Genomic DNA, 15,571 nt, shown 5'->3' with positions numbered 1-15,571 from the left:
CACTGGGGTCGATGGGCCTGTCTTCTGCCCCTTCCTCAGAAACCGAGTGTTCTCTTGCTCCCAGTGTAACCACTATACACAAAAAGAAAACCGAAAAACAAGCCGAAAAGAAACTCTCAGCAGAAGACCCCCCCTTGTTGCGGAGGAGCTGGAAATCCCAGGCGCTGCTCCGGGAGACGAGGGGTCGGGGACGGCGCCAGGGAGCGCCCGAAGGGGCAGCGAGCGCAACGCACCCGCCCGGGGAGCGAAGGGGCGGGCGGTGACGGCCCCGCCGGCCCAGGCGCCACCTCGGAAGCAGCGGCGACGAAGCCCCGCTGGGGAAGCCGGCCCGCGCCTACCCGCCGCCCCCGGCCCCCGGCTGGCTCCGGGACGCCTCCCCCGGCTAGGAAGGGCGGGGAGCCCCCAGGTGCGAGGAGAGAGGGGTTTAGTCCGCACTGTACCGATGAGGAACCCGAGGAGGAAGAGCCCGGCCGCTGCTCCCAGGATCAGAGCCCAGAAGCGGCCGCTGGCTGCTCTGGGGCCGGCAGGCTCCGTGACGGTGCGGAGCGAGGTCCACATCGCGAGCCGGCCTGCCCCGAGCCGAGCCGAGCCGCGCCGAGCCGCGTCCCCCGCGGGCCCAAGTCCTGCTCCCGCCCCGCCGCGCCGAGCCGAGCCGATCCGCGCCGCGTCCCTCGCGGGCCCAAGTCCTGCTCCCGCCCCGCCGCGCCGCGCCAAGGGGCGGGCGCGCGCCGGCCGTTGGCCGCGCCCCAGCCCGCGCGCCGGCCGTTGGCCACGCGCCGGCCGTTGGCCGCTCCCCAGCCCGCGTGCCGCGGCCCAGCGGCTCCGGCCTCAGGGCGGCCGCCTCGCGCCCCTGCGGCGCTGCTGTGGGGACTCCGCTCCCCCGATCGCCGACATCGGGCCCTGCCTCCATCATGCCTGGGGCGAGGAAGGAGATAACGGAGCCCAGCCGGGTGCAGAAGCTGCTGTCCAGGCACTTACCGCCCTCCTGTCTGTCGGTCCAGGCATGCGCGGTTTGCTTCTGCCTTCTCCCGCTCTCCGTGCTTGCCTACGATGTCCTGCTGCCCCATGGAGGACCACTCTTGTATCTCGCACTCTGGTTGTTTTAACTTGCAACAAAAAACTTCTTCATTGTGAGGGTGACAGAGCACTGGACCAGGTTGCCCAGAGAGGTTGTGGAGTCTCCTTCTCTGGAGATATTCAAAAGCCGCCTGGACACGATCCTGTGCAACGTGCTCTAGGTGACCCTGCTTGAGCAGGGGGGTTGGACTAGATGATCTCCAGAGGTCCCTTCCAACCTCAACCATTCTGTGATTCTGTATGAAAATGTGGCTAGGGGCTACAGCCCTGATTTCAACACCTGGTTCACCTTGGTCGTTTCACACAGGGCTGTGCTGCCAACAGCAGAGTTGGCTGTAACACCAGGAAGGCAAACAATTAAAAATAAGGCAAAAGTCATTATTTTAAGACATTATTTTAAGACATATATTTTTTAAAAAATGTTGTGCCCCATTACCCAGCATTTTATGAAAGGTTATAAAGACTCTCCAGAGAGATAATGTGGCCCTCTGGGTTCACTTGCCAGAGGTGGATCGATTGCTAAATGTCTCTGTGCTATCTGTAATGAGGACGCCCAAATTTTCTTCCCCATATAGTGCTGTAGGCAGTAGTGAGACCTGTGACCACAGCAAGAGGAGGGAGAACTGCAGCATGCCCACAAGGAGCTTTTCAGCAGTTTGGAAAACGTCTGCAGGGCTCCTGGAGCTAGGTGGAATATCTCAGTTTGGAAAAGTCCCTCTTCATGGAATTAGTAATGTGGTGTAATTCCTGGTGGACAAACAGGGACTTGAGTGCTAGAAATGCCTTTACTTTTTCTCCCACCTTGCAGGTTCCCATGGGTGCAGGAGGAAGAGTCAGGGTGGGAAGGCTTGAGGACTGGGATCCCACCAAAAATAACACTCTACCTCCATCCATTTTTAGAAGTATCATTTCTTTACAGTGGTACAACCCCTAAGAGTGTGTAACCTGGAACTTCTGTCAGCCATTGGTTTGAGGACAACCCTCAAACTTTGAACCCATTCGATTTTGATGGAATCTTTTTCTGTCTCTTTAAATCTCATCTGTATAGTTTTGGAAGGGCCTCTCAATTCAGTTCAGTCATCAGATTTGGGATGAGGCTGTAGCATTAGGTCCATGAACAGGCAGTAATTTGGCATCTAAGGCTGGCCTCCCTGGCTCTTTGCAAATGTTCATGCTCAGAATCCTTACTCAGATGCCAACCAGGGAGACAACTCATGTCCACGTATAGTTTGGACAGCCTGTTCTCAACACAAAGTGAATCACTCTATAAGTCTGTGACTATTGTACCACACTACTTGCTGATGTAAACATAACCTAAGTCTAGGATGTATTCCATACACTGGACATGACTGATCTCATCTGCAGAGTCCATTGCACTAGAAACTCTTAGGACAAGACAATGAGATAGGCCCTGTGCAAAACAGAAGTTTTGGTGCCCTTTTATTAGCAAAGAGCAATACAGCAATAACATAGAAGTAAGATTCCAAATTTATAAGAAACAATAAAACTCAAAATGACCATGTGCAGCTACTAAAAAAAAAACACCAATATTCATGATGTTAGTCCTGTCTCCTGCTTTGTACTGTTTTATGCAGTCTGGCCCTATTGTGCGATACTCAGTCCGGCTTTTAATGATCTAGCTTATACTCAGTGGGGTACTCTGCCACATTGCCAAGTCAAACTCAGATGCCTGCCAAGTTACTTTCATCATGCTGGCTTTTGTAAATGCCATTTTATAATGCCTAGCTCTCTCATATGATATATATGAAACCTAGGTTTGGAAATGAGCATAGTGGATCTTCTCAAAGCCCTAAATGTTAGGCGCACTAAAATCCAGTGCAGAAAGTCTTAAATTCTTTTGGGATTCAGGTATCATTGTTAGAGGGGATTTTCCAGCCAATGACTGTTAGTTTCAGGGAGGACAAATTTCAGAGCTCTTTTCCATATAGCTCTCTGAGAGCTGAGAAATAAATCCCTGCTGAATTTAGTTGTGACAGATGACAGTTGTACCTCCACTCAGCAGTCTACTTTCTTTCACCATTCTACATCAGGAGTGATATAATGTGCCCATGTTCACTGCCGTCCTGCTATACACTGATGTAAGCTGCAATCAAATAGTGGTTTTAAGTGGGCTGAAGAATGGACATATCTTCTGTTCTAGTAATATCTACTATTAACTCTGGTAGAAGATAGACTGGATAGCTAGAAGTGGTAACCTCTTCAGTCACCGCCTCTCTGCTGGACATCAGGAGTCTGAAGTAATTAGTACATGGCTTATTTAAGACCTCATAGGTTAAGCCATGAGAATTATATATCATATATGTCATATGCTGAAGGGTGCCATGGTCCATAGCCTGAGGGCATCAGCTGAGATGCACTATGGTTGTTGTTGTACTGAGCCACAGTCTTGTATCTTTCCATCACGAGACACTACAGGAGTCCTGTACCGTGGAATATTCTACAGCTGTCTTCTAACCAGAGCTCTTGGATTTCACCTTAGAAGGTAGATGGATACAGCTAGAGCACCTCTGGGCCTATGAACTTCAAAGTGCTCCTGGCTCAGCTAATTTTTGTCTGAAACATTTGGAAATTAAACTGATGAAGCACTGTGAGACTAAGCATTGAGAAAAAAAAAAGTATCTCTAGATTAATATTCCAGGGGGATTTAATCTATTTCCAATAGGTTATTGCCATACTGATTCATATAAAATAAGATAAAAAGGAACAGTGAGGAAACTGAGATGGGAATATTGTCAAAAGCTGTGGTGCTGTTTTGTACTCTTAAACTAATCTGCAAACCCACCACACTTAAAAGCTCTGGATTAGTGCTTTGAGCCATTAGATGTGGTCTTTTAGTGTGCTTGAAGCTTGGACAGGACATTATGACCCTTACATACACAATAGCAGCAGCCAATGGGCATAAAAAAAAAGCTTTATTCAAGAGCAGATTACAGTTGTGATAAATGCAAAACATGTTAGGCTTTTTCTTATACAGTACCATGTAGTTCACTTTGCTGACAAAAAATTTTACTAAACCAAAAATGGGAAAAGTAAATGCTTCTCCTCTCTCTATGCTCAACTGGAAAACCTGTTTCAAAAGAGGATACTACCAGATGTTTCTCTTACCTCTGAGCTGTGAGGAATCTATGGAAAAATAACTTTTTCAATTCATCCAGTTCCAGAAGACAAAATCACTGGGTTTTGAGATGCAGATCTTGGACAATACTTTGGTTAGGATTGTTCATTTACATATCATTTGGCATGACATAATTTTCCTTGGTACAATTTAAATCACTTTCATATGATTGTTTTATATAGGATCTATGTTTGCAAGGTGTTATACAAACACATATACAATATATTTGAGTTCTGTGCTACTTTCTTCTGATACATCTTATCTTATTCTTTGCTAACCCTTCTGGGTGTGGAAATGTTGTCACATTAATTTACTACAAATAAAGCCTACAAATATTTCTGGACAGGGTTCTTGGTGTACCTATCAAATGGGGTGAACATGCTGTGAATTTACTCAGGACTGGGATTTGGGGGAGAGTGGGAGAAAAGTCTCTGAGTGGCAGTTTTACAGTAGCCTTTCATTCCTTTGAGTCATAAAGCTAGTTAGGTAAGTGATTAGGACAGAAACTACCAAACTCTTGCTTAAGAGCACAAAGCTGAAAAGGTAAAACTAGTTATTCCATTTACAACCCACTTAAGGAGTAATCAGTTGAGAGTGGAGGAGCAAGTTGTTCTGGAGGGTCTGGGGACAGCTTTTGTAGCTTATCAAATGAAGGTGAATTTGCTTATGGCTGCCAGTCTTTGTTACAGTTTTAACAGTGAGGGAGAGGATGCAAAGGAAAGGCTTGAATACTTGGAGTTCTGCTATGGAGTTGGTGTCGGGCTGGCTGAGGGCTTATGTGTCAGGATCAGAGGGGAGGCCAAAAAGGGGGATGTCATGCTGGTCATCTGCTACAGATTACGCTATCAGGAAGAGAAAATGGATGAAATCTTTAAACAACCAGAAGTAGTCTCATGATTGCAGGCCCTCCAATGTGAGAGTGGTTAAGCACTGGAATAGGCTGCCCAAAGATGTGGGATATAAACGCTTGGAGCCTTTCAAAACTCAGCTGCACAAAGCCCTGCACAAACTGATCTACCTTTGAAGTTAGCCCTGCTCTGAGCAGGAAGTTGGTCCAGACTGATCTCCTGGGATCCCTTCTAACCTAAATTTTTCTATGATTCTGTGATTTTAATGAAGAGCTGCTTGTGGATTAATGTGCTGTCTACTTTGTAAATATTACACTCTGTGTTTTTCTGTTACATATTTGCCATGCAGATAGTGAAATGAAAAGACTTGCCTAGCTTCCAAGGGTTCTGTAGGATTAAATCATTTTGGGGGGAGGCGAAAAAAACAAAACGTGTTCCAAGTCTATTATTCTATAGAACCACTCACTAATTAAATCTGAAGTGTTTCTGATACAAGTTATTATTACGTGAATTAAATGAGGTGTATTGTTGTAAAGTGTCAATAGAAACGCAGGAAATGAAACCTAGAATATTTTTCACCTAGAAGACTTTTCTTACACTTTTTTCTAGCTTCATATCTTCAAACTATTCAACATACCACCTATCCACTTATTTTCCTTTCCCCTTCTATATACTCTTTTGGAGGTATCCACAACAGAAATTGTACAGATAAAATTTTATTAGGTGGCTAGAAACCATATTGCTCTTAATTTACACAGTTCGCTACAGTACTTTTGAAACTATATGCATTCTGCAAGGTGCCACATATGTCTATGTATTAGAAATAAAACTGGAACTCTCTTAGTATCTTTTGTCCTGTAGATCTCTGTATAAAATTCAGAAGCCAGAATGCTGCTGTTGCTGTGCCTGCATGAAACATTGAGCAATGATAGAAATGTAAACAGTATCTCTCTGATTTTAATTTTTGGTAGTCAAGTTTATTAGCTTTCCTTATTCAGGTTTGTGCCATGCCTTTGTGCTGTGGGCTTAGAGGTCTGTGGAGTATTTGCATTCTTTGATAATATTCTTTTTGCTGAGACTCTGATGACTATCAAAAAAAGAAACAGCAATAGGGCTGGGAGTTTGCTTTCCTGCTCTAAGCGCTCACTTGTTTTGTACTTCCTCTCTCTTCAGAGTTCCTTTTGTTTCCACTTCCCTTTCTAGTGATTTCCTCTCCTTTATTCTCCAGTTCTTAAAACTTGGTAAGGGAAACAATTCTTATACCCCAGTGAAAATGGGAATGAATTGGCCTAGTAACTACCTATTGTTTGGGTACCCTCTTCTATTAACTCCCTTCTGTCTTAAATTGTTACATTATTTACTCTGTCAGAAATAATTATGCTCCCTGCTTCTGGGGCTTGTAAATGAAATGCTGGAATACTTTAGCTTCTACAGAAGTCATTGAGGTGAATATCCAGCTATTTGCAGGAGGGTGTCTGGTTATTCATATAGTAGAGAGCGTGTTTCTGGGTAGTACTTTGTAAAAGAAGGAAGAGCAAGGTACTGTGAACTAGGGTCTGTGGAATGGCCTGTGGAGGATCTCTGCCACACATAGAAAGTCCTGAGGTAATTCTAAATTGTAACAGAGGCTGATTCAGCCCCAGCGTTGGAAGATGCAGGAGAAGGGTAGAGTTATGTAAGACAGCTACATTGACTTAACAGCTTGCCACACTGAGTGAGGGAGCTTTTGCTGCTTGCTCCTGCTCACAGTTCATTTCTCTTGCAGTTGTGGTGTTCACTGGACTGTTCGTGAGCTGATTTATTAGCCTTCCTGAGTGTGACACAGAAGAGTATTTGCTTCTTTGCAACTTTAGTTTGCTGCTGGATTATTCCATTAGACTGGTCTGTGGAGGAGTCAGACAAGCTGCAGACCTGGCACAAGGTGATCTGGGGGATACCTGCCCCTTTGGTGGCAGCAAAATGTTAAATCAGCTCAACCTGCTCTGAGTTGATGTCACTGGGAGATTATAAAGGGCCTGTTACTAACACAGAATTAAACTCTGCTTTGGCTGAACTGCCTGGAATCTTGCCACAGGTTCGAATGAATTCTTGTGGAAAGGTAATTTCTTCTGTGTCTGTCTTCAGCTTTTGTCTTCCCAGGGTGTTGATTTTTCACCTATAGAAAGCAAAGATTGTTCTGGTAGTTCTTCTGGCATGGGTGGCAAAGACTAGAATGACAAAGTAATGTGGAAAACAATGTGAGAATGGAGCTCTGCTAAAGATACACAGTTGGAAATCCTCTCTGGCTTTAGAGCATAGTTGATGTCAAAACATGTGCCTTTCTGTTCTGAGAAATCAATAAACTGCAATTTAGTCATGTCATGGCTGCCTTGAGATGGGCATCCTGACAGCGTTAGCTTTCCTCATAGAATCATGGGAATGCTCTGAAACCTGTTAATATCCTAGGTTTTGCATGCTACAGGATTAGAGGCTAAAATTTCTGTGCTACCTATACAGACTTAAACTGTGCTGCCCTTTAAATACTCCTCTTTACAGATGGTGAGTCAGTATGTTAGCCAATATGTATCCTTTGAATTTTATGCAATAGTGGTGTTGCTGTGATTATCACCCTTATATGTATTTTGGCAATTTTGTCTACTCCCAGCTGTTTATTCTTTCTGATTTTCTATTGCAGCTGGAAGAGATTTGGTATATGCAGGAATCCATTTCAATTCTGTTGGTGAACAAGACACACCAGCTTTAAATTTTAAAAACAAGTTAAAAATAGGCACCACTGTAATGGACATTTCCGTTTGTTGTGTGATTGCATTGTAATGCAAAGTATGAAGTTTATTTTTTCATAGTTTCCTGTTCTGAATTTCATCTCAGAAATGAGATGCTAATAATTCTCAGTGGGATTTTTTGTGGTCAGACATTGGAAATAAATATTTGCTCCACAAGTTTGCAATGTCTGTTTAAATTTTGTTCCTATTCAGGATCATCCTGTAGTTGGAGATTTTACTTTATTTCTTTTTAGGACCATTATATTCAAGGAAATATGAATACCTAGCTTTAGACAGCACCATTTCTCCTGGTGAGTTTGAAGCACTTTTTCCAGAGTACTTCTTTTTGTCCTCACTGAGTCTGAAGTATAGAGGGTTTTTTGACTTGTCTGAGGTCACTGTTGGAAACAGAAAGGTCTCTGATTTCCCAGCCCTGTATCCTGACCACAAGACTACAATAACTTCCCTGAACCAAAGTCTGTTGGTATTCCTTGACTTTTAACTAGTTCTTGGTCTTTGCAACTGCTATTACTGTGAAAAAAAAGTTGCTCTGACAAAGATAATTATGCGCTATTTGCATGTTGAGAAGAGTACTACCAGTGAAAGTTCCACTTAAGGTGTCACAATTTCTGCAGTAGGTAAAAGATAGGGAGATTTTTTTTCTGTTGCTGGGGATATTTCAAACTTTGTCTTTCTTTGAAAAATATCCCAGTGGCTCAAATTAGCTGTCCTTCAAACAAGTGTCTAAATACTTTACTGATGTTCACTATTGCATACAAATCCACAGTGTAGGCCTGAATCACAGCAGTCTTACTCCAGCCGCTTTAAAAAGGAACTGCAGTGGTGTGAAATTGGAACGATACACAAGTAAATTGGGCTCCTGAACTTTGTATGATCACTATGCCAGGGACAAATTGAAGTACACTCAACCTACTGATAAAAAAGCAATTGAGAGAGCAATAAAAGGAAATGCAGCTGTAGAAAAAATATGAGGCAAGGACAGAGTTCAGATTAAAGAGAGAAGCTGAAGAAAGGCAAGACAAGAAATAAACAACTCTTTTTAAAATAACTGTTGTAAAAGTCCTGCAGTGTAAGGGGAAAAAATGGTTTCTCCTGCCCTGACCTCTGTACAGAAGTCATCAGTTCTTTGAGACTCTATGGGAAAAGTGCTAACATCTGTTTCCTCATGTTCCAATCAGTGAATTTGATATTAGTTGAAGAAAGAATTTCTCTTCAAGAATTCAGTCACGTTGGCTGTTCCACCCAACAGTAAAAGGAAAGCCATCTTCTGCTGAACCTTTTTCTGCTGAAAATGCATCACTCCAGCAGAGCTTGAAACAAGCACTAAACTAAATTGATTGAAATGAGGGTCTGGCAGATTGCAGAGTGGCTGGAAATTGGATCTGTTGGGTCCACTTCTTTCCTCAGTCACTACAAGAATAATTGCTTCAGTTTAAATGTCTTTGCTCCTTCTCTTGTTAAAAGATATCTTAATAATTCCACTTTTTCTGTGGTTCAGTTAAAATTACTGTCTGCCTCTCAACCTCCAAATGTGAGGCTAATGAAATTAGTGACTCTGAGGAGACCAGCCATGCCTGCTTTTATTTTTTCTTTATAGGTGAATGGCAGGCAGAAGACATCAGGTCCTGTGGGAGAATGGTTAAGCGAGAGAGGGCATGATCTCTTGGAAGTGAGCAATCCTGCCTTCATGATGAAGGGAGGATCCCACGGCTATGTGAACTGTCCTTGAGCATTCCTAGACCATTACAGAAGGGGAAGACAAGTAGTGGTAAACAAGTAAAGGAGGGGGCTGACAAGCCCCTCCACGTGAACAGCAACTTTGCACCAATCGTGTATTCGCTTTAGGCGCGTGAACAGACTGTAAACCAATCATACAGCTATTGCTAGTGCATGCTTATTGCTTGTCTATATATACTCTGTGTAAGCTCTAATAAAGGGAGAACGACCATACTCATATTGAGACTCATCGTTACTCCGGGTCCGTCCCCCCACTCCAACAAGGTCCCATTCTTGTCTTATGTATTTTGAAAATATAAATGAAACAGCCCTAAATTGCACAGTATTCGATAGGAAAATTAAAGTGAACACACCTTCATACAGAAAATTTTGTGGAATTACATCTTGACCAGCATCACACCTTGGTCACTAGCCTCCCTCACAACGTCTGCTTCATCAGTCCTCTTCCTCTGCTGCTCTTGGCAACCCAAATACTAGTTTACTGGACCTCACTGTCAATCGATAACATCTGTTATTATTACACATCCAGTACGGAATCCAGTGATGTGGTGGTACAGAGGCAATGTGAGTGTCAATGTCTCTATGATTGGTGTCCTAACAGACAAAGGATAGGCACACCTGAACATCTCTTGTTCTGCTATGTACAACTATTTTTGAGTCTTTTTAGAGCTGGTCTGCAAAGAATAAGTTACATGTCCCTGGGGGAGGAGAGTGAGGAAGGGGAGAATGAAATATCTGAAAATTTCTGGAAGCAAATTAGTATAAAACAAAGAGTTACATTCCTGAGATCTTACATATATAAGTATTTTACCTTGGGACAACTACTGGTAACCCGTACCCAGAGGTAAATGTGATAGAATAGCCATTTTACCTTGTGGTTCACCAGTTATGAATCTTGGAATATCTGATACATGTTAATAAGCCTGAAAGAAAAGAAAATAGTGATAATACATGCCTTTTCTTAAAAAAAGGCTATTAAGGAAGATGTGATCAAGAGATAGAAATATTTCCCTTATTTTCCTGTAAAATTCATGTTTAGCCACCAGATGGCATCCACAGACTGTCCATCCGTCTCAGCATATTCGCCACCTATTTTTTATCTTCTGTGACCTGAAACAATAGCATGACAAAGGTGCTTTGCTTTCAAGGAAATAATCAAAGAAAAACGCGACAGTAAAATGAACATGATGAGTTTGGTCCTTCTGATTTCCACTTATAATTGCTGTATATCAGTGCAGCTACAGCATTTACAACTTGGGAAAGTGAGGAATCAGGCCTGCTGAATCTATATGTTTGCAAAGATGTGTCTGTGTAATGCATTTAAATCCAGCACAGTAAATTCATTCAGTTTAGGCTGTAGTTATGTTATTCTCACAACTCTTTTTGTGGTCTGGTTGGATAAGGTTAGGTCAAGTCCTCAGCTTGTGGGAAGAGAAAATGCTGTACATTCGGCTGAGTTATATTGGCCTAAGCCAGTGAAAACAGTAGTCCTAGTTTTACAGCATCTGATGTGATGTAACCTACAAACTACATAGAAACTTGTTAAATATCATATATTCAATGTGAGAGACTGTACAATTTCTTTCACCCCCCATTCCTACTTTCTTCCCTTCACCCCCCATCACTTCTACTGAGCAGGAAATACTGCAGTATTGTAGGTTACTAGGAGTATGCCCTGGTGGGAGCCTGCTGGGATACCATCTCCTTGTTACAGCATAGCCCTTCACTCTTGTATACTAATGTCAAAAACATGCCTCTGTTCTTCCACTCCGAAGTCATCAATAACATGAAAGCTGAGGTCTGACTTAGATACATTGATAATAGATTCCTAAATGCTTCATTTAGAGAGATGATTGTTAGTATTTTGCAGAGATGGAGTCATGCTGAGCTGGACCCTGTGCAAATTTGCCGTGGGATGGGGCCTTCTTAAAAAAGGGTTTACAATCTAAATAGTATGGGGGACTATTAGGCTCTTAGTGTGGGGGAGGAGTAGGAACATGTCCAAGATGACAGAGCTTATCAACACAGAACCAAGAAGAGATCCCAGGTATTCCAGACTGACTGGTGGTCTCTGGGTCTATAGCATTCACTGAACAAACAGTATCATTTAAGCCTTTTGTTTTCCTGAGCTCTTAGAACTGATTTTAACTTCAGTGTAGCAGGCTACTTATTACTGTCCAAAGAGGACCCAAGAATCGCAATGCAAGAAACTGAATTTTCCCATGAGCTGGCAGATGTGTGCTTTGTATTTGCCTTTTGCTTTCCCTGTCTGCTGGAAGTTTTTCTGAGCTGGCAGGATTTGGGGAAAATACAGAAGGACAGCATTTTAATACCCTTCCTGCTCCAAAGGATAATTTGAGTAGGCAGTCTGGGAGAGACCATGCATAACAGAGACATGCACGAAATGAAACGAGGTGTAGTGACTAAATGACTTTTGTTTCTTCCCAGAGAGATGTTAATGGAGTTTCTCTGAATTTACTGGATGCAAAGAATGGGAGCAAATGGCTGTGTAAAACTAATAGGACCCTGTCCAGCCTTGAGAGTATTGATCTAAAAGGATTGTGTTGTTTTTTATTTAGTTCTTTAAATACCTTTTTTTCTTTAAGAAAAGAAATAAAGCCTTCAAAGAAAGTTTAAGTCCAAATGAAAAATTTGCATGGATGAGTGGATTACAAGAAAGGATGCTAGAGTTTCCTCGGAACTGGCTTGTACTGTACTGGTTTAGGGTGCGGTGTGTGTGTCCTTTACAGAAAACATTTTGAAGCTTTTTGCAAGGTTTGGGATTCAGGATGTGGTCATGACTGGTGAATCCTGCATGTGTGTAGGCTGAGGAAATGACAAGCTAAGTGTCATCACTTTTTTTTCTTCAGTCATCATCTGATGTTGATGAACAGAGAGAGGTTCTCTCCCCTTTGATGCAGAACAACTTTTCTATAGATAAGTCTGATCACTCTCCAACAGTACATCCTGGCCATCAACAAGCTCCTGCCTCAGCAGGATCTAGTGCCACCTGACTTTACCCTTGCCTGTCGGAAATCAAGGCATACCAGCTTAAAGGGAAAATTGCATTAGAGTACTGGGATCACAATGTCTTGTAATAGGGGAGTGTGCCCTTAACAGGATCCTATTGAATTGTAAAACACTAGCTGAAGCGCAGTGCCGCAGGTGCTTCTCTTGCTCTGTTAACCTGATGAGAAGGTGCAGCCTGTTGGTGGGACACAGCTCAGGCCAGCTAGTTGCAACCAACAGATTAAATCACTTAGTGAGAAGGAAGCTGTGATGATTCCTTGATGTATCTTGCTAGGAGGCAGTACAAAGTGGAAGCCACTTGCATGAGTCTCTCCTACTCAGTGTGAGAGTATGGACATAATTTAGGACAAAGAGAGGATTTAACAAGACTGTGGCTCCTCTCTTGCACACTGGCTGAAGCAGAGAATTATCTTGGAATTATGAGCAGCTTTTCAGTTATCCTTGGTTTTCATCTGAGGACTGTGCTTCAAAAAGGACATGGCTGTGAAGTTAATTCCTAAGTAGCTCTTTCTCTCAGTTCTACCTTAAACAGCAGCCTACACGTTTGGAATGCTGCAGGGATGAGGAATCACAGACCCACTTGTTTCCCTCCCACACATTTCATTTGCTGGTAGCTTTTCTAAAAGGCTTTACCATTGATTGCTTCCTGACCTACTTTATTTCACATGTGTAGACCAAGAAGGATTTAATCAGTTACTGTTCATTCTTTTCCAGAAGGGAAAGCTGGCAATACTATTTTTATTGTCATCTTAGAAAAAAAGAACATTACTGATGTCCTAAGATAAGGTCATCAATTTCCTTGGTTTAAGTAATGGGAGAGGACATAACTATTAGATCTTTTGCTTTGATAATTAACTCCCATTTCTGTACTAAGATAAAAGACATTGCATCCTATTATTTTCAGGGTGTTCTTACTCTAACATGGGTCCCCAGAGCTGTTGGTGCCTTTTTGTTTCCAGAATCTGGTTCCCAGTCTTGGAGATCTGGTCTACAGTCTGAAATAGCTAAGCTAATGTCCATTTCTGTTAGAGCTTGTGACACTTCCTAATTTCTTTAAAAACAAAAACCAGTTTCAGACAGCTGAGAGTATAAAACTGACCCTAACTGCTGTGAAACAATATCATGATTCATAATAAATAAAAAGATTTTATACAAGTTAGTACTGCACTACAGAAGTGGTAAACACTTACCACCTAGAATATATATTATGCAATTTATAGATCTCTAATGGCTATCCTGTTATAAACTTCTTCATTTTCAGTAGTCAGATGCACAGGAAAGAACAGAGCATGTTATATTTCTGTTACTTAAGAGGGACATAGACTACAGAGCGCTGCAGGAACTGTAAATCACTTGCTAGAGCCCTCTGCTCTAACAACAGAGTTATATTATTCTTAAAAAATGTGTCTTGTAATGGTACTGTCTATGGAATATTTATATCATGAAATATCCTTGAGGTTGCTAAGTGCTTTTGTTGCAGGGAGGGATTTTGTGTGTTAGTTAAAGTACTCTTGCAAACTCCTTTATCTGGTATTTTGCTGGGCTGTTGGGATACTTTATCATTTTGTGAGCGGAGTCATTAGTGTAAGGATGATGCTACAGTGTTTAGCTAGCCAGTTGATTTTAACAGGACAAATGTTTCTGAAGCTCAGTTTGACACTTGGTCCTTGCCCATTTCTGGGCTTCGTCCTAATGCTTAAGGTACTGTTTGTGTAAGCAAGGACTGTAAGCTTGGGACTTTCTGGTGTGTGCTGCATTGCAACGGAAGAGATAAGTAGTTATTTTTTCCAGATGTTATACATGAGGAAATTCCATCTTGCAAACTTGTTTTTGTTTTTTTTTAAATAGAAACATCTTGATCTTTTATTTTTATTACAGAAGAGATCTATTTATATTCCAATGAGCAATGTTGGTGCTACTGCTGAGATATCACACGAGAATGTCTCAGCCTTTACATCGCCATCAACTGTACATTATACAGTATACTCTTACATCTTATGCCTGCTTCTCATATGCCACAGTGGAATGCATGTTAGAGGGGAGAGAGTGTTATCTAAAAAACACAATAGAAACCTGTTTTAAGACTTTCAGAAATGGCTAGTTATTGTAACTGTTCTGTTTGAGAGAAAGCAAAAGACTTTATCTTTTTGCTGTTGTTTTTCATTTAATTTTGCAGACAGGCATGAGAATTCACCTTCTGGAAAATCAGTCTTTCTGAGTTGTGTGAAATTTTGCATCTAGGATCCTGTCTTAACCCTGGCTCTGACTTGCTGTGTGAACTGGAAAATGATCCCTTGTATTATTTTGGGGACTCACTCTTCTATAGAATAAAAAAAAAAAAAATTTCACTTGGGGTTTGAGGTTCACTTAAACTTATAAAGCCATCCTCAAATGAAAAATGTTACAGTAAAACAAGTCTGTTTTTTCACTCCATTTGTTCTATTACAACGATGTTGAGGACAGTAGAGCAAAGGGAGAAAATAATCAAGCTAGAAAAAAAAGCCTGCCTCTGCCATCATGCCAATAGCATAACAATTGTACCCACAAAATTCTTACTGAATAACTGAATTATTCATTGAAACAGAGGAAGGAGGGAGAAAATGAGATGGGGATAGATAAAAGCATCTGCTGAGTAGCCTAAACCAACAAGAGATTTGCTAATCGGATTCATGGCTTTGAATTTCACCCCCAAATCATTTGGAAGGTTGTTTTGTTAAAGGACTGCGATGTCTGGTGAACGTGATGGTAATAAAGAAAGCACCCTGGTGTTCCAGGCCGATGGTCTGGAGGACATGGATGATCCTGTGATGTTAGAGATGTGCACTGTAATCAGACAAATTAAGTCAAGGGCTCTTGTGCTGTTGCTTGTACCTGTTTTCTTACTAATCTGTGATATACCCTAGTTCACTATGACCTGTGGACTCTTCTGTGTATGAAATAGAAGAAGAGAAACCAATAGA

The 15,571-nt window shown here is 42.1% G+C and overlaps 1 protein-coding gene across 2 annotated transcripts in view; it reads right to left on the bottom strand.

Moving 5' to 3' along the window:
- Positions 1–591, bottom strand: part of LOC106495541 (putative N-acetylated-alpha-linked acidic dipeptidase) — a 36,568-nt gene extending 35,977 nt beyond the window's left edge. For both annotated transcript variants that reach the window (XM_067289451.1, XM_067289459.1), the window contains exon 1: positions 441–591. In XM_067289451.1, coding sequence (XP_067145552.1) covers positions 441–558 — 118 coding nt within the window. In that variant the 5' untranslated portion in view covers positions 559–591. The remainder of the gene's footprint in view (positions 1–440) is intronic.
- Between the last annotated feature and the right edge of the window lie 14,980 nt (positions 592–15,571).

Source organism: Apteryx mantelli, chromosome 1 (assembly GCF_036417845.1).
Source record: "Apteryx mantelli isolate bAptMan1 chromosome 1, bAptMan1.hap1, whole genome shotgun sequence".
NCBI lineage: Eukaryota > Metazoa > Chordata > Aves > Apterygiformes > Apterygidae > Apteryx > Apteryx mantelli.
This window is presented reverse-complemented; position numbering and strand designations above follow the sequence as displayed.